This window comes from Centruroides sculpturatus, unplaced genomic scaffold, assembly GCF_000671375.1.
Source record: "Centruroides sculpturatus isolate CEXI.00-Female unplaced genomic scaffold, Cexi_2.0 scaffold403, whole genome shotgun sequence".
In the NCBI taxonomy this organism is placed as follows: Eukaryota; Metazoa; Arthropoda; class Arachnida; order Scorpiones; family Buthidae; genus Centruroides; species Centruroides sculpturatus.
Window position 1 is genome coordinate 241,352 of NW_019384751.1, and position 27,551 is coordinate 268,902.

A 27,551-nucleotide genomic window follows, 5' to 3' on the forward strand; every position below is an offset into this window, starting at 1 on the left:
GTAAATTGTTATCTCTTACTTTTTCATATTGTTTACACTCATGGTAACTATCATAACAAATACATTATTTTGAAAAATGAAAAATACCTTATTTATCGAGATAGTAATTTTCTTTTTACTGTCGCTAGCTTGAACTTTCAAATTAACTTCATTTTCATCATTTGCTAAATTTGACGATTTGATAACATAACATTCTGCGAAAACAAATGCAATTTTCAAATATTACATAAAATATTAAAGTTTGTAGATTGAAAATTAAATAACAAAGAATGTAAAATTTTACCTATTATGTCGGCCGAAGTTAAACCGTGTGAGTCGGGAGAATCTTCGGCTTTAATACTTTCTTCATTTATGACGAGAAAAATATCAGAAATGTCGACTTTGCATTTTTCTGCTAATTCGGGTAAAATGGTTGCAAATTTTTGTGTCTGAAATATTAAATTTTAAAGACAATTTTAAAATTTAAATATCTTATTTTTACTTGAATGTTATTTTAAAATAATTGGAAGGGATAAGGCAAACAACCCTAACTGTATTTCTTTAATTGTAAGACACAGTAGCATGCCCTGCACCAGCAGTTTCTCAAAATATGATCCTTGGACAACAGACTGAACTACAGTCGACCCCCCTATAAGATATAGACACATTCCATTCTTTAGGAATCCGATTTCTCACAAGTCGTTCCAATCACAGCCCGACACGTGTCAAGTTTACGGACTACGGCTGATTGAAAGGTTTTCTTCCATAAAATTAATCGATTCTAGACTAATCTGACTCAACATTTCCAAAATACGTATATATTTTTTTGGAAATAATCCATATAAACTATGCTATAAATAAAAAACTGTAGGATTACTTACCGAGTGTCATCATTCAACATCGCCATTGCTCAACATTGTTTTTGTCGCGGAACAGCTCAGCAAACCGCGGCTGATTTCTAATAACTTATTTTTCTGCGAATAGTTCCTTGAACTTCGGAGACATCATTAATATAAATAATTTTAATCGCCGTTGAATAAGAAATGTTTCTTTCACAAGAAATGTATAAAATTACAGTACTGTATTAGACTTACGGTACCTAATTTACATACTGACAGACGATAGTTAGCGTAAAAATCTCCGTAGCGTGGCGCCACGCTAGACGGCGGAAATTATATATTTAATTATAACAAAGTTACAATAAGTTAATATATAATTATATATACAGTACCTAATTTATATATAATTAATATATAATTATATGTACAGTACCTAATTTATATATAATTTATATAATACTGTCCAGACGATAGAAATCTCTCTGTAGCGTGGCGCTACGGATGGTGGGAAAGTAGTTTGGCTGCCTGATGACGTTTGAGGTAATTATAGGGAATTTTTATTGTTTTTTACGGATACCGGTCACAATTTTTTCGTAGTTTTATAGGAATCGTAATTATAGGGGGGGTCGACTGTAGTCATTTTTCTAAAATACAATTCTATGTTGTTTAGCCACAAAAAAAAAAAAAAAAAAATTACGTTCACACATTACATACTTCTTACATTACATTAACGGAAAAAGAACATATCAGGTCAGTCCATAAGTTCGTGTGTATTTTATGACCTTGAGAAAAATCTTGTTTTGCTGTTAAAATTGCCAGTCTAATTTGATATTTTTACACAGAAGTATTAAATTGGATCTCATTCATATAATACTGTTCAGAATTGGGAACATTTCAGTTGTTTATTTTCGTTAAAATGGAAGTAACAGATGAATATAAGAGACATGTTTTATACTTTTTTATTTTTAAATGGTGAGAATGCTACAAATGCAGCCAAAAAATTAAATACTGTTCATAATCAAACTGTAATAAGTGTAAGGACTGCGCAGAAATGGTTTGAAAGATTTAGAAATAATGATTTTAGTGTGGAGGATAAGGCTCGTACTGGAATTCCTGTTGACTTTGATAATGATGCTCTCTCTGCACTACTTGAAACAGAACCATCTTTAACAGTTGATAAAATTGCGGAACATTTAAATTCATCCCATTGAACTGTTCATAGACATCTACGACAAATCGAAAAAGTTTCAAAGCTAGGAAAATGGATACCACATGAACTGCCAATAGCTAACTGACAACAACGTCAACTGCTCAACTCAAAAGCTTCAACTGGGAAATTTGACCTCATCCACCATATTTGCCAGATATTGCTCCCAGTGATTATCATCTTTTTCAGAGTTTGCAGAATTTTTTAAAAGGAAAAACTTTCGAGAATGAGAACAATGTAAAAAAGGCTATTTCTGAATATTTTGATTCTAAACCGAAATCATTTTACAAAGACGGGATTAAAAAGCTACCATCAAGATGGCAAGAAATTGTACAAAATAATGGTGAATACATTATAGATTGAAATAAAATTTAATTAAAATTTTTTGTTGCTTTTTTTGTAGATAAAAATGCACACAAACTTATGGACTGACCTGATATTTTGTCATAGAAGTTGTCATTATCTAAAGTAATATTTACAGACAATGGATGAAGACATAGGTGATTGATTCAGTTTATCTGTGATATGATTCATGTAGTGTGTGGATTGATAAGTAAGTTCTATACAGTCAACAGTGCTAATTTATCTTGTTTACAGCATCACAACTGTATTTTACGAAACATTTTTCGTTTCTAAAATAAAAATATCATTGAATGTTGGAAATGGACTTTGTGACAATTTATAAGTGACAAAAGGATTAAGAAAAGTAAAGAATTCCTTTTGCAAACAGATCTTTGAAATGTGATCTCGTAAAATGCATATCATCCTGTGTCAAAATATATCTTGAAATAAAATAAATATGCTTTTCCTAACAATTTCTGCAATTTAGCAAATAATTGGAAAAATTACTGTCTTTCAGAGATGACAAAATTTTAGCTTATTCATCTTTGTTAAGTTCTATTGACTCAAATTATTTTCCTTTTAAAACTTTCTTGAAGTTTAGATAAAGAAAAGTTCTTTAAGAGTAGATTGAAAGAATAAGATAGAAAATAAGACTCTAAAAGTAAAAAACAAACTTTAAAAAGATGCAGGAAAGGCAATGCAACATAAATAATCTGTCAAGGGTGACTGTAAACTCCAAGCAGCAAGCCCATTGATCAGGCAAAAACCCACAACAGACTACTGGTGACAACTTTAAAAAGAAAATAGTTCAAGTCAGTAAAACTCCTGACAGACAGATTGAAAATTTCACCATTCCCACCCAAAAGAAGCAGATTTTTCTAAATGTTTTTCAAATTGGAGAAATCACAAGAGAAGCTATACTGGTGTTTAAGACAATTATCACAAAGAATATTTAAATAAATTTCTATATAGCTTAACATATTTTGATTTTTTAATTCACTCCTGGAATCTTTCAAACACATATTATATGCTATTGCGATACAAGAAAACTGGTTTCTATTACAATAAAATTCGTACAGATTAAAAATTAAAAACTTTCAAATCCAAGTGGTTTGATTAAAGTACAATTTCATTTTGTTGTGAGATCCGACCCGTGTGCAACCGAATTTTTTCCTTCCTTCAAAATTTTAAACAACTTTAACATATTTTAAATAAATTTATCACCTTACTGTGAAAAAACCCCATCGTCAGAAAAACGAAATCAACTATCTCACTTATATAAAAATATCAAGTATCAACTTACAATTCTCCCCTTTAACGTAAACATTCAACCATCTAACAATAGCATTCGTCTGCTGCAAGATTTAATGTTTACAGTTGAAGTCCAACTTTGATGATTTATTGCAGCCCGGGACCACCTTTAACCCCACACCTGCTAAAACAATTGGTAACCTGACTAATTTTCCCATCGAAAAAAAAAGTATAAAAGGCATCCTTCTTCCCCTCTCGGGGGAGTCGCTGATCGGAAGTCGCTCAAAGTTCATCGGAAGCCGTCGAGTACTGCTATTTCGCCAGACCTATTCCGAAACCGTAGGACCTGTGCTAATTTACCGAATTTGCTGGAGAATTATCACCCTGATAGTCTCTCAGGAGGTATGAAAGCTTCATTGTAAACTCTCTCTCATTCGCGTATTAGAAGGAGTCGTGTAATCTTTAATTTCGTTAGTCAGTAAAATAAACTTCTGTTTTGTTTAAAATGGTGTTTTTACTCGACTGTACATCGTCTTATCGTCGACCCCTCTGACTCTCCTCCACTTGCGTAACGCGTAACTGAACATAACGCCATCCTTGACAAGAAAGTAGGTCACCGACCTGTGGCCATATTGGAGAGGCTTTTCCAACCTCCCCGGCGGCTCACATTGTATTTTACAAAAATGACATTACATAGGGGTAATTTTCTTTATAACTATATTAAAAAAATTACACCAATAATTATTATTAACAAATAAAAATATATATTTACTTAAAAGATTTCTTACCATTTTCATAGGTATTCTTAGAATTGTACCTTGCCATCTAAATTTTACCATTAATGTTCTTTGGTAGTTTATGTCTAATAAATCAGAATTCAATGACTGAGATTTTTCGAAATCATCAATCTTTCTGATAGCATTATAGATACGTTTACTATTTTCCATTTCACTGTAGAAGAAATTAAATTATTATGTTTTAGTAAATTTTAATAAAACAAAAAGAAAACATATTTATTTATTCAATTTTACTTGCATTTTTTGAATGTTTAATTACAATTCTTTTAATTAATTGCAACTCTTTCCTTTCTTTTGCAACATAACTATGAGTGCTGTTTTGCACAAAAGATAATTAAAATAAATTTAAATTTGATTTTTTTTTGTAATTTCATTAATTTCTGCTTCATAAATTTGCCTGTTTTTTTTTAAATTTAATTATAAGCAAGTTAACATTGAACTATCGAGCTGTCTAGTTTCAAATCACAGCTGCCAATCAAAAAAATATTTAAGTGCCAGCAAAAAAGTTTAATATATAAACAAAATTACTGTACATAAAAATTATTTCTAATATTTAATATGCTTACTTCTTGGTGTTATACTATGTTGTTTAAATAATGTGACCAATGATATCACAGTTACTGGTGAATTCATGCTTCATGGCCACATGGTGAAAGACAATATACAGGAATAGAGTTCTTTGAAAAATGTGACGCAGGTTTTTCTATTTTAACTGCCAATTTAAAAAACAGATTTTCTGATTTGGGACAGTTGAAACTGTTTGCAAGAAGTTGATACTGCTGCCAAGAAATACTTTGAGTTCGGACTAAAGTAAATTTACTGAATACAATCACAATAAAATGGCAGATATTCACAAGTTCTTGCAATCACAGACCAGTAGAATAGACAAAGAAAAAAATTTCTGGTAGTGTGATTCTTTTAAAAGATTTGTTGCTGTCAGGTGTAATGATATGTCGATGGCTAAGATGACATATCATTTCATAATGGTATAAAAATACTACCATATGCCAAGACAACATGATTTTTCATCTTGCCACTTTTTAATTAACTCAGGTAGGAGAAACTGCATTGGAATATTCGTGATGATTCATCTCTCTGATTTTAAATTTGCCTTACAGTTGCAAGATGTCTTCACAAGTTATATTTTTAGATGAAACCACGAGGGCCACAAATTAAAGTGCCCAAAGATGCTCACAAAATATCACTACAATATGACACTACCCCTTAAGCACCATCTGCTAAAGTGCTAAATCCTACCTTTCTAGGTTAGTTTGGCATGTTTTTCTCAAGGTGATATTCAATTAAGTTCTTACTCTGATAGTGAAGTGACAAGTGATTAGTTAAATAAAAAGTCTTTAAAAATATATTAGTGGAGTTTATGAGTTATCTTTTTTATTTACTTAAATTTAAAATTTCATTTTGTTATATGTATATTATTTACTAACTTAAAAAGAGCCACAGGCAGGTTGCCGACCCATTTTAGGCCAAATTATTTAGCATTTAATTATGAATAATAGAAGTAATATAGTGCAATCTAATTCAGCAATTGTTCGGCTTTAATATAACAATTAAGTTTATAGATGTTTATATTTGTATGTTTTTAATTTTTACTTACCTTAGTATCTTATTTGTCTTTCTTCTATTATTCCTTTTTGAAAAATTAATTGGAAGAGCAGTTATTTGGGGTGGCGGTGAGGGACTTTTCCTAAAAACAGTCAAATTAAAAAATGTTAAAGATAAGAGAGCTTACATAATATTAATCTGCAACTGCTTATTTAACCAATAAAATTTACAATTCTCAAAGTAACCATGCATGAGTTAAATTCCATAACTCTCATGAGATTTGCAGTTTATTGCTGTATAATTTAAATAATTTAAACTACGAGCATTTACACAGCTTTAAAAGGAAACAAACTGTAATCTTCTTTGTAATATTTCTGAGGTATTCATACCATGGCAGAGAGTTGAAGTCAAAGCCATACATACATTCATTAAAAAATTCTTGGCTTCAGCTCCAGAATTTTTTTCCTATAGTCTTAGATGCAAATTTCTTCAGCTATTCGCTAAAAAGTTTTGAGTTTATCACCTTGCAAATATTTAAAATAGCTTGTAAATTTAACCAAAACATCTCTAACAGCTTATATTTATGATATACTCTTGAATANTGCAAATTTCTTCAGCTATTCGCTAAAAAGTTTTGAGTTTATCACCTTGCAAATATTTAAAATAGGTTGTAAATTTAACCAAAACATCTCTAACAGCTTATATTTATGATATACTCTTGACTAAGGATTGTATACCGGTTTACCGATAAATTGACAAAAAAACATTCGGTAAAGTTACCGGTAAATTTTTGAAAATTACCGGTAATTCGGTAAATGAAAAATCCATACCAGAAATTTTTATGTAGAAAATATTGTGTTTATAGATATTTAAAAGGGCTAAAGGGACATTGAAAATAAAAAAAAAAAAACGGTAAAGTGTAAGCNGCTCCAGAATTTTTTTCCTATAGTCTTAGATGCAAATTTCTTCAGCTATTCGCTAAAAAGTTTTGAGTTTATCACCTTGCAAATATTTAAAATAGGTTGTAAATTTAACCAAAACATCTCTAACAGCTTATATTTATGATATACTCTTGACTAAGGATTGTATACCGGTTTACCGATAAATTGACAAAAAAACATTCGGTAAAGTTACCGGTAAATTTTTGAAAATTACCGGTAATTCGGTAAATGAAAAATCCATACCAGAAATTTTTATGTAGAAAATATTGTGTTTATAGATATTTAAAAGGGCTAAAGGGACATTGAAAATAAAAAAAAAAAACAGGTAAAGTGTAAGCAACAATATACCTAATTATTAATTTTATGAGAAATATTTTTTGTTTAATTTTAATTTAAACTTCCTTGGGTTTGAGAGGCGTGTAAATCGTACAGATTACAGATACAGATCGTCAAAATTAGGAGATAAGACTATAAATACGTTATTTTTAAAAAAATGATAATCAATAAAATGGTATTAGGTATTATATATTATTTCTGTTGTATTTTTATTTTTCTGTATTATTTTATGTTTCTAAAAGTTATTATTATAGTTTGTTAAGAATAACACTTTTGTGAGATCTGACCTCAGAATAAGCCCAAAATTGTTCATTTTCCCCTAAATTTTCGACGTATTTAAAATAAATTTGTCGCCTCCTCGTTAAAATAACATTGTCAAAAAAAGAATCAAATATCGATCGAAACTTATAACTTTCATCGTTAATATAAACATTTAACCCTCGAACAATGACATTCCTCTGCTGCAAGACAAAAAGTTTATAGTTAAAGTCCGAATTCGTCATTTCGTTTTGGGTCTCGGGAACAACTTTAACCTTCACACCTGCAGGAGCAACTCTACCTCTCACAATAGGTGATCACATGACTGATTTTCCCAGTCCGGAGCTATAAAAGCAACTTCTTTCCCCCTCCTCGGGGGAGTCTGACATCTACGGTCTAGAACAACGGTTCCCAACCTTTTTCGGGTGGCGACCCCCTTTTTATAAAAGCCAAGTGATCCGCGACCTCGATACAATTGAAAATGGTATTTTTAATAAGGTATTTAAAAAGACAATGAAATTAGTTTTTTAGTATAATTTTATTTTAAATTATGTTTAATAATTAATTTAATGAGATGGTTGAAATTGCATGTATTATTAAATAGCCTCAAAATTCGCGGGTGATATTTTGTTAACACCAACCTCATGTCATTCTCAACATTTAATTTATTCCTCTCAAAATTCTCAACACATGTTTCAACCAACTGTGACAGAATAGCCTACCCAGATTACACTTATTTTAATTTTTTAAAAATATATGAAATTATTCAAACTTTAAGACATCATTAAAAATAAATATTGCATTATAGTAAAAATTTTGTTTTAGTTTACTGCATAAGTTGGCTTCCCCACAGAAAACCCGTCGCGACCCATAGGTTGGGAACCCGTGGTCTAGAAGGATTAATTAAGTCTCCGGGAAACTTTAACTTTGTGCGTCGTACTGTGTGCATCGATCACTGGCAAAAAGGACTAAATTTTTCCCATCTACGTGGAAGTAAACTAGAGGTATGAAACAATTAATGTAAACTCTCTCTCTGCGAGTTAGGAGCTAGTGAACTAAATTCACTTCCCCGATGTTAGATTTTTGTATTCTTTAACTTTTTTTTTTCTCTTTTCGTTAATCTAATAAATCATTGTTTCATTGTTAAATGGTGTCCTTTTACTCGTATAACGCCTACGCCTCGTCGACGACCCCTCTCACCTCCTCCACTCGACCTGACAAAAAGTATCCCGACCCTTCGGGACTGTTTCCGAAATTTAGCCATCTTGACAAGTGAGTAGGTTTAACGACCTGTTGCCGAAAAGGGAGAGTTGACGGTTTCCGACCTCCCCGGCGGCTCACACTTTAATTAATTCTTATATTTTTTTATATTCTATATCTTTAAAATAAAAAAAATGTGAAATGGAAATCAAAATGACTTATATTTTTTATTACCTTAATTTTATTTTTCAGGAAAAAAATTCACCGGTAATTTACCGGTAAACCGGTATTTTAATTTTCATTTACCGAATTACCGGTAAATGAAAAAGTCGGTAAATTTACAAACCCTACTCTTGACCCAGCCTTTTTTTCCTTCTTCAGAATTAACCAAAATTAGTAGATATCAACTATAATCAACAATACTACAATATATTTTAATAACTTTTAAATAATTAATGTTAAGTACTGTCATAGTCTTTCTAATAAAAGCTGGATATTGTAAAAATTCTACCTTTTCTAGGTTAGTTTGGCATGTTTTTCTCTGGAGATATTCAATTATTATTATTAAGTCTTGTTCTTACTCTGATAGTGAAGTGACAAGTGATTAGTTAAATAAAAAGTCTTTAAAAATATATTAGTGGAGTTTATGAGTTATCTTTTTCATTTACTTAAATTTAAAATTTAATTTTGTTATATGTATATTATTTACTAACTTAAAAACAGCCACAGGCAGGTTGCCGACCCATTCTAGGCCAAATTACTTAGCATTTAATTATGAAGAGTAGCAGTAATATAGTGCAATCTAATTCAGCAATTGTTTGGCTTTAATATAACAATTAGGTTTATAGATGTTTATATTTGTATGTTTTTAATTTTTACTTACCTTAGTATCTTATTTGTCTTTCTTCTATTATTCCTTTTTGAAAAATTAATTGGAAGAGCAGTTATTTGGGGTGGCGGTGAGGGACTTTTCCTAAAAACAGTCAAATTAAAAAATGTTAAAGATAAGAGAGCTTACATAATATTAATCTGCAACTGCTTATTTAACCAATAAAATTTACAATTCTCAAAGTAACCATGCACAAGTTAAATTCCATAACTCTCATGAGATTTGCACAGTTTATTGCTGTATAATTTGAATTAAATCTATAAATTATATCAATGACTTTATTTAATGATTAACTTATTTTTAAACATTCATTTCTTATTTATTTATTTTAAGTTTAGTTAAGTGTCCATTGACAGACACAAAATCTCAGATCTTAAATTTCATGTTAGTGAAATGTGTTCTCAAAACAACTTTGACTTATAGAAACACAGACACAGAATGCATTGAATATCTAGTGAAACAAGAGAGTTAATTCAGGGCAAAAATAAAATTAGAGTTAAAAAAGTTTGACCTATCAAGCATCCATTGTATATTTTTAAATAATTTAAACTACGAGTGTGTACACAGCTTTAAAAGGAAACAAACTGTAATCTTCTTTGTAATATTTCTGAGGTATTCATACCATAGCAGAGAGTTGAAGTCAAAGCCATACATACATTCATTAAAAAATTCTTGGCTCCAGCTCCAGAAATTTTTCCTATAGTCTTAGATGCAAATTTCTTCAGCTATTCGCTAAAAAGTTTTGAGTTTATCACCTTGCAAATATTTAAAATAGCTTGTAAATTTAACCAAAACGTCTCTAACAGCTTATATTTATGATATATTCTTGACCCAGTCTTTTTTTCCTTCTTCAGAATTAACCAAAATTAGAAGATATCAACTATAATCAATAATACTACAATAGGAATATTTTAATAACTTTTAAATAATTAATGTTAAATAAAAGCTGGATTAAATTTAAAATTTAATTTTGTTATATGTATATTATTTACTAACTTAGAAAGAGCCACAGGCAGGTTGCCGACCCATTCTAGGCCAAATTACTTAGCATTTAATTATGAAGAAAAGCAGTAATATAGTGCAACCTAATTCAGCAATTGTTTGGCTTTAATATAACAATTAGGTTTATAGATGTTTATATTTGTATGTTTTTAACTTTTAGTTACCTTAGTATCTTATTTGTCTTTCTTCTATTATTCCTTTTTGAAAAATTAATTGGAAGAGCAGTTATTTGGGGTGGTGGTGAGGGACTTTTCCTAAAAACAGTCAAATTAAAAAATGTTAAAGATAAGAGAGCTTACATAATATTAATCTGCAACTGCTTATTTAACCAATAAAATTTACAATTCTCAAAGTAACCATGCACAAGTTAAATTCCATAACTCTCATTAGATTTGCACAGTTTATTGCTGTATAATTTAAATAATTTAAACTACGAGCATTTACACAGCTTTAAAAGGAAACAAACTGTAATCTTCTTTGTAATATTTCTGAGGTATTCATACCATGGCAGAGAGTTGAAGTCAAAGCCATACATACATTCATTAAAAAATTCTTGGCTTCAGCTCCAGAATTTTTTTCCTATAGTCTTAGATGCAAATTTCTTCAGCTATTCGCTAAAAAGTTTTGAGTTTATCACCTTGCAAATATTTAAAATAGGTTGTAAATTTAACCAAAACATCTCTAACAGCTTATATTTATGATATATTCTTGACCCAGTCTTTTTTTCCTTCTTCAGAATTAACCAAAATTAGTAGATATCAACTATAATCAATAATACTACAATAGGAATATTTTAATAACTTTTAAATAATTAATGTTAAGTACTATCATAGTCTTTCTAATAAAAGCTGAATATTGTAAAAATTCTTTTCAGTAAGGATAATAATGGCATTTAAGTTTCTTTTCTATGATTTTTTGCCCTTTACTTACAATTTAATATATCAGAAAATGCTAAAATTACATATGTAATCAAATGATTTTTTTTAATTGTTTATAAAAAGCTTTAAGCAGAAACAGATTATAAATAAAAGTAAAAAAATAAAATGTTTTGAATAATATTTTATTTTATTATCTCTCATACTGGATACTAACTTGTTACAGAAACTTGAGTGTCCTCTAAGCTACAATCCAAGTTAAAATAACTGAGAGTAATGGATAAATTAAGAATAAAAAATACTTTAAAAATATTTTAATTATACGAGCAGTAAGGTGGCTTTTCTTTTTTGCTAGACTTATTATACCATCAATAAAAGGAAGAGAAACTTCAGAAAAGCTTTTCATTCCCATTTCTAAAGTTTGTCCTCCTTTTACTGATGGTACAATAAGTCTAGCAAAAAAGAAAAGCCATCTTGTATAATTAAACACAAGACTAGAGAAGAAGCATATCACAAATATTTTAGAGATAGCCCACAGGTGATTAATGATATTACTTACAGTTTTTCAGAAAAATATAAATCTAAAAATAGAATTTAATTTAGTCTAGACATAATACACTATTAAAAAATATATATTTTTTAACAGTGTATTATATATGTTTAAATTTTAAATATTACTGCATTACCTTTCTACTACAGGTGAATTATTTACATTATTTACACAAAGTCTTTTGCAAGCATTGCTAACATTTTCGTGTTCTTCACTTTCCTTATCCAATACTTCATCATCATCATTATTCTGTGGAACGGAAGACAAGAAAGCAGGTAAATCTGGAAGTAATATGTTATGTTCTATAATGATCCATTAATATAATTGTATAATGAATTGCTATAGAACAAAACTGATTTTAAAATGAAAAAGTTACATTTACTAGAATGATTTTATTATACATTTTGTCAATAATATAAATTGCTATGCTTTTATGAAACAGATGCTACATGCATAATTTAAATTTATTTAAACTGTACCATACAAGACACTTGTTATGTACATATTTCATATTTAATTCCAAATTATGGAAACAAACTTCAGGTGTGAATTCCTAGCAGAGAAGAAAAATAGTCCTTTCAACGTAATGTATAGGGACTTTTCCTAAAAACAGTCAAATTAAAAAATGTTAAAGATAAGAGAGCTTACATAATATTAATCTGCAACTGCTTATTTAACCAATAAAATTTACAATTCTCAAAGTAACCATGCACAAGNATTTCATATTTAATTCCAAATTATGGAAACAAACTTCAGGTGTGAATTCCTAGCAGAGAAGAAAAATAGTCCTTTCAACGTAATGTATAGAAATGCACTGCTGCAGAGATAGGACCACTTCTATATGCCTGTTTGCCACCTGCTCTGACAGGTGAATTGGTTGAGAGAGGGCTGCATGGTTGCCAGACCTCAACCACCTTGAATTTTCCATATGGGAATATTTTAAAAGTATTGTGTACACTAAACTAGTTACTGATGGATGTTGCAACAACACATGGATGCTACTTGTAGCACTGTTCAGAATAGGTAGAAACATTCAAAGGATGTATCAGTTCATAATACAACATACAACAGCTTGCATTGAAGTCTATGGAGGACATTTCAGATATATCAATGTGACTCTGCCCGAGATATGTATGCCATATTGCTATGAAGTGTTACATCCTGTGTGAGCAACTTGTGATGGCCAGTAGTGCCATCCATCTGGCACCATTGCATTTTTGAACCATTTTTGTTCCTTTTCCTACCAGGTATTTATTTCCAAAGCTTATCCCCATAGTTTGGAATCAACCTGTATATTAAACTAGTACAATATAATTTCATTCATACAGATAATATAACTTAATACAAAATAATCATTTTGAAAGTGTTTCAGATTTAAATTATTTAATGTTATTATTTTTATATTCATTACCAATCTTCTGAAACAGTGTTTTCTTAATTTCTATTTTCTTTAACACTTGGCAAATGAAAACCACCAAGTGTTAAAAAAATAGTAGCACAATTTGTTTGTGAATCATTTTATATTTATGTTTAATTCATAAATTATTAGTTTCAATGAAGTTTACTTAACTCAAAAGCATAACATTTAAGTACAAGAATATAAAATCTATAAAGAACTATGTGAAAGACTCATCCTTCATGAGATTTAGGTAATACTCCCAAGTACTTAATTAATCTCGAGTTATGTGAGTAGTAATACAAATGTGTTGGTAATGTTACCAGCCATGATACCAGCCCATTCAATGAGACCATTTACTGAAAGAAAAGGTACCATGTGATACTCCCAACACGGGTCACTCTGGAAAATTAAAAAAGATCACCACCGTTTTGCCAGTTTTAAATTTTTATCGCCACCAGTTTTACTATGTAATTAATGCAGGTGTTGCCAGCCTTAACAGTTTGGAGACTGGAAAGTAAAAGTAGCATATTAAGCTGTCACTTAGAAATAGTAATCAATTTTGAATAATGTTTTAATGAGTAATTTCAAGTAACACATTTGATCACAGTGTTTAATTAACACATTGACTGCCTCAATGTACTATTATTTTTCTATCCCTTGTAAAATAAAAATGAAATAAAATGACATAGATGTTCAGATACTTACGTTACAATCAAATATATTAATATTGGTCACACCACAACGTCGGCATATGTATGTGCCCACGACTGCCAGCTTGTCACATGACATCGGGTTAGTCTTCTTTTACTGTAGTTAGTGCAGCGTGACTCACCGACAGCTGCATATATTTTTATTTGATGATATGATTTACATTATCAATTTTAAACTTAAAATTATATAATCTTTTACATTATTTTAAACAATTTTCCTTTTAACTTTGCTTGGAACTAGTAGACCCAAAATGTATCTTGCAGAATGACTATGTCAAAGATTTTATTTGTCCATCTAAATGAAGTCCATTCCTGTATGAGAAGTCCTTGAATTATTAACATACTATATGATCTAGAAACCTAACATTTAAAGGACAGGAAGCTTCGATTAAATTTTCTGTAAATGTTATGCTGAAATACAGTAAATTGTGTCAAATTACAGCATTCTTACACTCTTTTCATGCTTGTAACTCTTTCAAATCTGTTTTTTAATTGATACCGTTTTCTGTATTAAAATTAATTCCCACTTTCTGGTTATAGACTGCCGGTTGATGGCAAACACCTTTCAGTCTAACAACATTGAATCTTAGTTTCCATTGGTTTCAGATTCTTCATTGTGTTCTGCACTTTATTCCAGTGAAATAAAGAAATGTTTACTATAAAACTTCGTCTTGATGAGTATGTAATAAAATTTCTGTATACAGTAATATAATGTGAGCATAACCTTCAATATCAACACGAAAAAATTCAGAACTTTATATCGTCCATGTTTGTTCTATTTTTATATTTTTACAACATAAAAGCAAATGCCATCTAATATTCATTTATAATTACTGTAAAACATTAAGTAAATATAATGTAAAATACATCCCGCAAAAAGTCTACTCAACATTTATTTAAAAAATTACCCTTTTAGTTTGAAATCAGATAATTCAAGTCCAGTTTTCATGGTCCCGAGCATTTTGAATTAAAGCTGGGACAACTATATATTTATGCTTGGGCCCGTTTATAGAGATCATATTTATAGTTTATGACAGAAAACTCTATTTAATATTGTGTTAATAGTAAAACTTGTAAAGTATTATCTAAAAATGCTTTGATATTTTGTTTCAAATTTTTAAAGGAAAAAATAATCACAGCATTTTTATATCAAAGTCAGATTCTATAGCAATTTTCCAACTTTGATGCCATATGTACCAATGATTTCACTAAACAACTTGAGTTCCACTATCTATACAGCCTATTAAATGGTAACAGTACTCTACCGTTACGCAGTCTAGCATTCCAGCTTACTTGTTTGTTTTGCAGGTGTCATAATATTTACTGATAGATTGTGGGGATCCTGCCTCTAGATTCTTCAAAAACAATCTTCATTCCTATCTTCTTACATTTATTATATAGAAATATAGGAATGAAGATTGTTTATTGAAAAGTTAATATCTAGAAATTTTGTTTAATACAACAAATTTGAATTGAAAAATATTTCTTTATACTTCAGAAATTATAAAATATTATCAATATTATAAAATGTACTTACTTTCATAAAAATTATTCCTTTGTTTCCTGAATGAATCTACTCTGGAAGTATAAATTTTTGACATTTCCAATTCTTCTTCCAATTCGGGGTTCAATGAAACAAAATCATCGAGTTTTAAGCCTCGCCGAGTTACTCTTTTCCTCAAAAAATTTACATTTTCTTCATCGGAAGAATTATCAGATTTGAGAGTTATCAAAACTTCTGGAAGTTTTGAGGAAACCTTTAAATTATAAAAGATTTTCACATTATGTTAGCAAAATAATGATAAACACAAAGATCATTTAAATTTAGCATTAAGAAAACAACAGATCTTTTGAAACTATCATAAAAAATGATAAATGAATCTAACAAATATGGATTACTAAGCTAAATGATTGCTCGATTAGATTGGGCTACATTATTGCTATTAATAATAATTAAATGCTATTATGATTAATGTTTCTTGTCCTTTATTGTAAGTGTTATGGAAAAATGTTTACGAGAATCTTACTTTATTTAATGACTTGTTATATCAAGGAAAAGACTGCACAAAAACTAAAGGATGGCAATTGTTTTTCAGATACTTATTGTAAAACAAATCTGTATACTAATTATTCGGCATATCAAACTAATGTCCTTCTTCGGCAGGTTACAAAAAACTCTAAAAACTAATTTTAAATTATTTTACAACAAATTGAATATCAAACTCAGCTTCTTTTAAACATTTAATGAAACATTCAACACCTTATAACACTGAGAAATATTTATTAATACACAGCCTAATGGAATAGGCCATCATCAGGTGTCACCTGATGATGGCCTATTCCATTAGGCTGAAAACGTTTGTGTATTAATAAATATTTCTCAGCGTTATAAGGTGTTGAATGTTTTATTTTACAACAAAATTACAAAACAGTTATCCCATTCATTTTTTAAAAAGCTATCTCTTACTCACTAGACAGAACATATTCTGTGTGAGAATACGGACGAGGGTCAAGACCCTCTAATTGTCAGATCCTTTAGACCTGCTCACTTTGTCATTGGATGGCTTATTCTAACAGAACCCGAGTGGTAAGATTCTGTGTGGGGTTGTGCATAAGCAATAAATACTTGACTAAGAAGGTCATTAATATAAAAATCAACAATTTAATCACAGAAGACCAAAATAACAAGGACAAGTAATAGAATAACAAAACATTAAACATATGTTTCAAATTTTCGCTGGATGATAAAATTTTCTTTAAAAATTAAGACGTAGTCGCTTCCAAAAGTTCTTGGGTGATCACCATATTTCTTTTAAATGTTCTTTAGTAAAAACTTCATACGACCCGACCTTCCTTTTTACGCTATGCGGCCGTCCTGGAAAAAGTTCCTTAAAACAGAGAAACAACCAATTAAAAAGTAAAAATTTTTTAAAAATTGGATTTGATGATCTTATGACATCTTGCTTACTTCATCCTTCTCCATTTGGGAGTTTCTTTATATCTACTGGAAATTTGCGCTGTTTAATGTAGATTATCTTCTATCCTCCCTCTGGCGGCAAATTATTATTAAATTTTAAGTTTCAAATTTTCGCTGGATGATAATTTTTTTTTTTTTTACTGCTCGGAGCTTGTTGGTCTAGGAGAGTATTGGTCCGGTCTTCGGAAGGAGAGGCCAGTGAAAGGACACAGTGGATAAAGCAGGAACACTTTCTATATGACTAGATCATGGATCATAGATGACCTGCCTTTACATGGCAATTCTATCTGGGATGATCTGCCTCGAGTGTGGGGAAACTTGACCTTTTATTACTGAATATTTCCCCATCTTTTTACCAGAAAAACATCATCTGACAGGATTCCTAGTTGTGTCACCCAGACAGGTGTTTAGGAAAAATTTTAAGATAAGATATGGAGGAAGGAAGCAAAACATCCTCATTTATGACTAAAGGTTGTGTTATAGTCTGTTTGCAGGATGTTGAAGTTTTGTAATCTTTTTAGATTATATTAATATATAAAAACCCGATAAAAAGTGAATAAAATTTAATGAAAATTAAGTTAAATTAGTTTAATATGGGGTTATTTGAGGAGGTAATTTTGTAAATCAGATTGGGAATCCATCCAGATCATCACATTCTGTCTATACATAAGCATGTGAAGAAGGCCAGCATAAATTATTACATTCAATAGTTCATAAACTGGTGATTACAAGTACAGGTATCCCTTGTATAACACAGTAATTATAGTCCGAAAAGTGCAGTGTTATGCAAATCTGTGCTATATGAAACAAAGGACTAATGCAAAACACAAAGTTAGGTTCCAAAGTTAGAAAAAGTATACTATTCTTTTTTGTTTCCTACAGTTAAAAAAATTTAACATCATAAAAAATGTTTAAATAAAGTTTACTAAATATGAAGATTAATCTATTAAAAGAAATCACAGTGACAGTCTTAAGGGTTAAAGTTTGAAAGCAATGACATGGACACCCGGCTGACAGGAAAGTCAGTGAAATTTTTTCTTCTTGTCCTACCAGTTTTCATTAAAGTATATCTGATAAAAAGCACAAAATAATTTGAATATTTCAATATTCTAAAATTCACAGGCAAATTTGAGACAGCACGCATGCTTATTTAAATAAAAAAAATTGAATAATTAAGTTTACATTTAAAAATTGTGTTATTTTGTATGGAAGATTTCCAAAACAGTGTTAGAGTAAAGCTGTTCTTGTTTTCTCAGCATCTTTATGTTTCTGGATATGTAGTTGTTCGTTGATGTCGCTTCTATCTCTATGAACATAATAAAAACTAAAAAAAAATGAACATAACAATACTGACACATCCCTTTCATCTTATCACTCTGTAATTAATCCAGTTTGATGAATTTAATTTCTTTTTGTAGATTGTCATTGAATGTGCACTTTTCTCTCTGTCATTTTTATTTTGAGGTCACAAAACAATGAAACATATAAAACAAAAATTTAAACAATATATGGCATAGTATGTTGCAATCAGCAAGGTCACAGAACAATAACTAATTCTACACATCACACATAGTATCTAAGACATGCAAATATTCAAACACTTTTATCCCCTCTCTTGTTAATCTTGATTGGCACATCTCTCTCCCAAACTACAACAATCTTCCTTGGGATTCAGATGTTAAAAGTGATCAGTTGTCTTTTGTTCTCAAATTATAACTTTTAAAATGTTATCAATAATTACTTCGCATCTTAATTACTGGCTGGCAAAACTAACAACTTAGAATATACAATAGATTTTGATTTTTGAAACGAAGTCTTAAAGCGTGATACGAGAAAAAGCAAATTTATATGTAAAATAAAGAGGGTGGCCCAAAAGCTAGTTTGTATCTACACTTTTTTTCCATGGAAGACATCTTAATGTCCACACTGCATTAACAAATGGAATAATAACAATAAACATACAGTAGAATATCATTTTAATGGATTGCTCAGGCCTCTGAACATTCATTATATCAAGAATAATGGATTTTCCACACATCCAGGAAAGTATCCATTATAAACCCCCTATATATATAAGAAATACTAATACTTGTAATTATTCAGTCTCTTGAGATCTCTATTCTATATTCTAAAGAGACACACATTTTAAGATTGTATATACCTTACATACGTACAACAAAGAACAAGGAAACTATATATATCATAAGCGCAAAAAGAGACCAAGGACATATGGTGATTAGCACTTCACTCGACTTTACAATTTGTTAAAAAACTCATCCATTTTGGTTTATTTTGATGCTGTTTTTCTGTCAATTGAATATAACAACTGCTTGATATTAGCAATGTCATGTACAGCCTGTTCATTTATGATAAAACTTATCATGGTCTTCGTGACTTGGAAAGACTTGATATCCTCACTATATTTCAGCACTACACTTAAACCTGCATGATAACTAGATGGCTCCTCTTCAATCTGTAGAATTCATGCTGACTATCTTCATACAATTCTTCAATTATACTGCACATATCCCAGATGTAACAAGTTCATTTTTAAACTCTATAAATTCCCAGAAAAATCCAACTATTAATTAAATGTTGAAAATAATGCAAAGTTTACAATAAATAGGGCTAGAAAAAATCTATTATTTAGAGTTATGGATCTGCTAAAGGACGGAAAATTACACTGATTTGGCAGAACTTGGGAAAAACATCTGTTATTCGACGATCCATTAAAAAAGGAAATCCTACTGAATACTAAAATGTATTAAATAAAATGTGAAGAAGTAAAGCTTTGTCCAGATATTGACTATTTATACCAAGACACAAAACTATGTAATAACTACCAGTGACAAACTTGTTTACAGGTCATGAATGACCAACATTTAAGAACATTTCAAAGTTTATAAAAACAGGGCAACTGAGATTTTTACTAACCAAAGACAAGACTTTTACTAACTGTCCTGTGACAAAACAATAAAACAGTACTGTCCTGTTCAAAACAAATGTTTGGTCAGCCTAGACTAACACTAAAGCCTAAGATAAGAATGCAATCAGAAATGAATATGTAGTATAATAAAAGCTAATTAAATTAGAAATGAGTGCATTTAAGGTAAAGTTAAAGTAATTGATACTGGCAACAAAATACAAGAAAGAAGACTAAAACAGTATGAGATTGTCACAAGAAGATACTGAATCAGATTAACTATGAAAACAGTACAGTCTGTTTTCTATATTATAAAAATATTGTCGGCGCATCTTCTGCAGATGATAATGATAAAAAGGAACGAAGTTAAGATAGTTCTTTCTAATTATCTAACGACCATCTCACAAAGGGACCCGACAGGGGCTGCCTGTAGGTACACCCCATTTTTATATATATGTTTTGAAATCACATTGAAAGAAAGAGGAATAGCATAATACATGCACTAATTCTGGGATATGTTTGCGATTTGCTTGTTCATTAATAAAAAATCTCTAATTGTACATAGAAGCCCAGGATTATTTTGACTTATTTCAAAATTGAAAATTATGACTATACAAACTGAGTTTGTCCTTCTGTCTATTTATTCTTTTCATTCCTAAAAAAAAAAAATCTCTAAGCATGCAAAAACACAGTTGTAAGTAAATGGAAGGATTTATTATATAAAGTCTAATGTAATATATAATAATTACTTTATTGTAATAAAGGCAGGCCTTGTAACAGGGAAGAATACGATATTCTTTTACCACATCAATTACAATTTTATCTTTCTTCTGTATGTTACATTAAATTTTTTCGTATTTCCATTATCTACTCATTACTTCTTCAAATTACTTCTAAATATCTTAATTTTAGTCTTTGACGTATTAACTGTTAAGTATAAGCTTTTCAAATAAGTATTTAATGTATTAATTTTTCTTTGTAATGCCAATTTAGTTGGAGGTAATAGAACCAAATCATCAGCATAAAAAATATAATGATATGTCCTTTCAGAAATCTGTATTCCACCTGTGTCATTTAAAAACAATCTATCTATCTTTTATATAAAAATTAAATAGATAAGGTGATAAAGGCTCACCCTGAAGAATTCCTTGATCAAGTACCAGTTCGGGAAATGTTTGATTACCGTGCCATGCATAATATTTATTCTACATGCAGGAAAAAAAATTCAAAACTGCAATTGAAAACTTCTTTCCAGAAACCATCTTTCAGTTTATTTACCAAAGTCAGAACATGTACGGAGTCAAATGCTTTTGAAATATCAACAAATGCTGCAAATATTTTCCTGTTTTTTAAGTTAAATAAAGTTTTACTAATGACGATAGAAAAAATATTGCCATCTCTGTACCTTTAGTTTTTGTATATGCCAATTGAAATCTGCAAACTGAATTTTCTTCAGATAACCATCTTTGAAATATCATCGCAAGTACAGACGTAAAACACTTCCTTAAGAGTCTAATGTAATATAAATATTTTGTGTTACTTGGAGCTGTCGCAATTCATTAATTAATAAGTTGTTCCAAGTTATTAATGGAGAAGCTGTAAGTTTTTAAATGCACTTTCAGTAAATCGTATATCCTGTTTTCTAAAAGCCTAGTAGGCAATTTAGCCTTAGCACCACCAATCTACTTTTATTGGCTTTTAACACGACGACATGATCGTCAGACATCCAACGATTTCACCCCGAAAGTCACTTTCTGTCGATAAAGTTCCTTTTGGCATTCATCGACGCCAACAACAAGCTTCTTGATGTTTGGCAAGATGTTGTAGGGGTGGTAATCCTACAGTTCGGGTGCAAACACGAGCCACACTCGACGAAGAAGAACGAGCTATTTCAATGCTGTTAAATTCGTTGTGAATGTCATTGATACTCTATACTTGTGACCTTATTGTAGTAATCTTTAAAAAATGATGATAAAAAATTTACTTTAAAAATACTTTTTAAATGTAAAAAGTATTTCATATTATTTCATAAAAAGAATTTACCAATACAAAGATTTTATGGCATAATGTAGGTCACAATTTTTTGATTTTAGTAGAATTTTGTGAGCTGTTTTGTGAGAATTTTCATGAAAATTGATTCTAGTTGATTGTGTAATAAAGCGCTGGCTGCTCTAGACAGCAATTGACAAAAAATAAGAGATGAATCAAATTTTTAAAATATTTTCTGGAAATATTTGATACAGAGATATATATTATTCTTCTATATAATTATATATGTGTCGTATTATTTTGCAGTCGTAGTCGTAAGGTCGAGTGTAGGTTGAACAAAACAAAGAAAATTGGAGACCATAAAACAACACGTCCGTTCCCTTTCGGGTCCTCAGTCGAACTCTATTTTATTGGTGCTGTTAACCTCATTCCAAAAGGGACAAGATTAACAAAGTAAAATACAGAAAATATATACAAAATTTACAAAAATTTTAAATGCCCCCCTCCTGAAAAGGCGACATCATGGAGCCTCAGAGAGGTTGGGCTGGGTGTTATACAATTTATCGGCTTGAACTCTAATGTTGGTTGGATTATAATACGGTATAATTTTATCTACATTTACAATATCGGTTAATTTATTTAATGATTGGACAGGTCTGTCTATTTCTATGTTACAAGGAGATACGATTTTTAATATGGTGAAAGGTCCATGATACTTTGGAGCAAGTTTTCCTTGGTCGGGATGGAAGAAGGTTTGTAGTAATATTTGATCTCCTACTTTGAAGTTTGGAGTTTAATGTTGACTATTATATTTATCTCTGTTTCTTTCGTGAGCTAATTCAGTTCTTTCGGTGGCAATCTTACGTGCTTCGCTGAGAGAGGGATAATTCAAGTTGTGAGGTGAATCGGGGATTTCTCCGTACATCAAAAACATTGGAGGGTTACAAAAGGATACAACCAAACACCCCTGTTATAGTATGGGGTGTTTGGTTGTATCCTTTCACAATGTCACGTAACAGTTGAGTCCAGGATCGTTTTGGATTTTCTGAATATTTTATTCTTAGTCTAGAGACGAGTGTGGCGTTTAGTCTCTCAACTATCCCATTGTGCTGTGGTCGCTGAGTACTTGTTAGATGTTGTTTGATTCCATTCCGTTCTAAATATCTTCTGAATCTAGAGGAAGTAAATGAAGGTGATCTATCTGTTAGTAGACGTTTTGGGCTGCCTGTTTGTAATATGTTGCCTAGACAATCTATGTAGGCATTTATAGAAGTAGATTTGGAAGGGAAACACCAAGCAAACCTAGAAAAGTGATCGATGGAAGGTAGCCTTTAGTAGATCCGTATCTTTGCATTCCAGAGACAGTGTCCATAGATAACATGTCAAATGGAGCTTTTGATGAAGGTAAGTCACCTAACAAGCCAAACTTTTTATGGTTGTATGTCTTTGCTTTCTGACAAACATCACAATGTTTAACAAACTCTACAACATCGTTGATGACATTCGGCCAATAGTAACGTGGACTGATTAGTTTCAGCATCTGTGTTATACCTGGGTGACCATAGTGTGCATGTGCCCTGGATAGCACCTTGTACTGAAGCGATGGAGGTATGACTTTCTTTATAAATCCCTTCTTTCTGATACAGATTACATCTTCATGATCTCAGAAGAACTTGGGTGAGGTGAGTAATGCGTTATCCTGGTTGGAAAGGACTTCCTCAGTGGTAACAAAATGGCTCACGGGAGCTCTGGATAAATAATCAGCTTCTATATTCTGGCTTCCCTTCTGATGTTTAATGTCATACTGATACATGCTCAGTTTCAAAGACCATCTAAACAACCTTCCAGATGGGATTTTTATACTTTTGTATAGTTTCTATATTTGATAATGAGGGGGAGTAATTTTCTGGTTTGATGTTGAACCCAAGATAATTAATCTCAGATCTAACAAACTGACATTTTTTAAGATTTAAGTAAAGTCCTTCCCTTGAACATAATTCAAATACTCGTGTTAAATGTTTTAGGTGTTCATCCACGTTCTGACTAAAAATTAACAAGTCATTAAAATAATTGATGAGAAAAGGAAATCTATATTTATTTAGGATATTTTTTAAAACTAGCTGAAAAATCTAGGACGAAGTCTTTAGGCCAAATGGTAAACGATTCCACTGGAAGTGACCAGAATTCGTTACAAAAGCAGTTACTTCTTTGTCTTCAGAATGGAGAGGAACCTGCCAATAGGCTGACAGAATATCTACAGTAGAAAATATTTTCGCACCTATTAGTCTATCTAGCAGCTCATCTATTCTGGGAATAGGTTCATTGTTAATTTGTTAATTTTGTTAATTAAATTGTTAATTTTAATCTTCTCGTTTAACTTCCTATAATCCATACATAGTCTAGTTTTTCCCTCGTCTCTTTTCTTAGCTAATGTGACTGGGGCAGTGCACGGGGACGACGATGGTTCAATTAATCCCGATTTTAGTAATAGTTCCACCTGTCTATCAATCTCTTCTCTATCACGGTAAGATGCTCTGTAAGATTTGAGAGTTATGGGCCTTTCGTCCGTAAGTAATATCCTAGGGGAAGCTACTTTTAGGGCTGGCACTGAAAACTTCTCAGCAGAAAAAACTTTTCGAAATCCTAAAATAATGCTCTTTAGCTTCTGTTTCTGTTCATCCTTCAGATTAGGGTTAACAACATCCCTAATGTTAAAAATATTTAGCAGAGATTCCTCTAAGGAAGTAGAACTATCCCTACCCCTACAAGTTTCTGCTGCATTCTGAGCTAAAGGAGGTGGGAAGACAAGGTTAGGAGCCTGAGGGGTCTCCCTCTGATCTATCTTATATAAGCTATTACTATTGTTACTTATGCAATCACAAGAATGATTAATATCTCTACTATAGTGACTATTTGTGGAACTAGAGTGATATGAACGTACTTCGAAATAGGATCTAATGTTAGGATAGTCTGATTTTGGATACTACATGTAAAGTAATGCTTTTTGTTAGGCTTCCAATCTTAAGGGGGATTGATACATTAGCCATGCTAGTGGTAGATCCTGCAGCTGTAGTGATAATATTCACATCCGATTGATATTGAAAGTATCTGGATAAAGTCTCTAATAGTCCTTGGGATATAAGGCTGATGGAGCTTCCTGTATCGATGAGTGCAGGCATCGTCTTGTTCTCCACCGAAACAGTTAGTAGTAGTCAAGATGGTGAAGTTGATTCTGATTTATTTGCTTCAGATACCATGTGTATGTCTCTGTGAGTAGGAGCTGAATATCTTTGGGGACAGTCTCTTCTCCAGTGCTGGGCTGGTAATCCCTGCTGATAGCAAAAACGGCAAGGCGATGGCGGTGTGCTCATGTGATGTGCCAAATTACTGGGGTTGACCCCTTGGTGGAATCCAAGATGGCGTGCAATGTTCCAAATTTCTGTACTAGGTTGATCTCTTGGTGGAATCCAAGATGGCGTGCAATGTTCCAAATTTCTGTACTAGGTTGATCTCTTGGTGGAATCCAAGATGGCGTCGTTTTCTTTGTGTGCGGCCATGACAGTATTTGGTTTTCAGCAAAGTGTTGAGATGCTGTGTAATTTTCTCGATTCGGTTTAGTTGCTGGATGATTTTCTTTCTGGGTTTTCGGAGGATGATCTGCTTCTTCTTGAATTTTTATTAACTTAGTAGCCTTCTGAAGCCATTCGACAGCGGTGGTTGGCAGTGCAGCTATCATATATTTTCTAATTTCTGAGTTTATGCCGGCATTGAGGCCCGTAATGGTCTGTTGCATGTTTAACTTAGCTTTTTCCGCCAAGGAGGTTTTGTCTCTGTAGTAAGTTAAGATGTTTTCTTCTCGCTGGTGTCGTCGATTTACAAACTCGGTGAAGTAATCTTCTTCTTCCTGTGGAAAGTACTCGAGTAATTTTTGTTTAATTTTGTTCCAATCCGTTTCCTCTACTAAATTTTCACAAAAATAGTCGAAAGCTTCATGCTGTAAATACTCTGGTATGTAAAAGTGAAGCTCCTGTTCGTCAATCTTTTGTCTCGCCGCTTGCTTCTCAAACAGTCTCATCCACGAAGTCAAACTTAGCTTTCCACGTGGGTTAAACGGTATAAGATTTAGTTTAGGAGAGGTAGAACTACCTGTTTCTGGGATGGATTTGTCTCTAGATTTACTCATGGCTGGTACTAAGGTAATCCTGTCGACTCTTATAAATTGTCGTATTATTTTGCAGTCGTAGTCGTAAGGTCGAGTGTAGGTTGAACAAGACAAAGAAAATTGGAGACCATAAAATAACACGTCGGTTCCCTTTCGGGTCCTCACTCGAACTCTATTTTATTGGTGCTGTTAACCTCATTCCAAAAGGGACGAGATTAACAAAGTAAAATACAAAAAATATATACAAAATTTACAAAAATTTTAAATATGTTATATGTATATCTTTTTATATAAATATATATTATTTTTAATATTCTATATTCAGCAAAAGCAACAATAGTTAGATGGTGTGATATTACAGCTCTGTGATAAACTTGCGTGTAATTTTCCAAACCTTTCTTATTCAGTACTTTAAAAATTTTATTGTAAAAAGATTAGATACGTCATCCTAACAAATCAATCAAAGATTAGATACGTCATCCTAACAAATACTCCACGTCGTTTCTTGAGTATCCAATTCAATTTCTCGCAGTATTTGCACGCGAAATTTCTTTCTAACCTTTCTTGTAGGCAAATAATCCTTCAGGTTAACGTGTTCCAAAATGGAATTTTCTTTGAATGTTTTCAAATAATTTTAAAATCTTCTTTTCCTCGCATTCCATTTTGGAACACATTAACCTGGAGATCTACATAAATCGAAAACGTTTGTACAGTATTCTATCTGCATTAAACTGTACTGGAATGGGTTTTTTGTAAGGTTAGTCGGTTTACCTTTTTCCTGTCATTTGTCTTACGGTGTTTGACGGGTGACTTTAATTTGAATCAAGTTGCCTTGTTTGTTAATCAAGTTACGACAACGCAACACTTGGGCGATGCCTTCCAGGAAGTCTTTTTTAAGGGAAACTGGCCCCTATTTAGGCATTACAGACGTGGAGAAAGCCCGGAAAACTCCACGTGGCCAGCCCGTCCGAGCGAGGCGCTAACCCACGACCGAACTCCGAGTGTTTAGGCTACGAAGACCGATGGGTCAAGTTGCCTTGTAAATAATGAATTCTACGCTTTTAAAATTAATCGTTACGCTGTTAAACTTATAAATAAACGTTAATTTACCTTCTCTGGGACCACAATTACATCTTCGCTGTCCGATAAGCATATAACATCGGGAGAATCGACTCTCTCCATTCTCGAACGTCAATTCAAAACTGAAACCGCCGTTAGAATCACGTGACTAACAGTCTCTTTTCTCATTCGTCGAGAAAAGTACCCACTTGTGACATCATGTAGATAAAAATTATTACATATTTCTTTTATGCCATTTATTAATTAATAAATTGTAAAGTATTAAAAAAATAAATACGGACG

The 27,551-nt window shown here is 31.4% G+C and overlaps 1 protein-coding gene across 2 annotated transcripts; it reads right to left on the bottom strand.

The window, feature by feature from the left end:
- On the bottom strand, positions 1-27,551 carry LOC111628587. Of its 2 annotated transcripts, XM_023372409.1 has the most exons (9): positions 27,300-27,551; positions 15,676-15,895; positions 12,166-12,310; positions 10,769-10,858; positions 9,597-9,686; positions 6,031-6,120; positions 4,407-4,569; positions 284-428; positions 1-194 (listed from the first exon to the last, which is right to left on the bottom strand). In XM_023372409.1, the coding sequence occupies exons 1-9, from the start codon at positions 27,369-27,371 to the stop codon at positions 16-18; spliced, it is 1,194 nt and encodes a 397-aa protein (XP_023228177.1). In that variant the 5' UTR covers positions 27,372-27,551; the 3' UTR covers positions 1-15. The 2 variants fall into 2 exon arrangements, with proteins under 2 accessions (XP_023228177.1, XP_023228178.1); XM_023372410.1 differs by lacking the exon at positions 10,769-10,858 and having other exon boundaries at positions 27,300-27,550.

Excerpts from the sequence above, each read along its gene's own strand:
- LOC111628587 (XM_023372409.1), bottom strand. The coding sequence starts at position 27,371 with ATGGAGAGAGTCGATTCTCCCGATGTTATATGCTTATCGGACAGCGAA. Across the intron at positions 15,896-27,299 it reads TAATTGTGGTCCCAGAGAAG|GTTTCCTCAAAACTTCCAGA; the intron begins GTAAATTAACGT and ends TATAATTTAAAG. Across the intron at positions 12,311-15,675 it reads AAGGAATAATTTTTATGAAA|ATTTACCTGCTTTCTTGTCT; the intron begins GTAAGTACATTT and ends TATTACTTCCAG.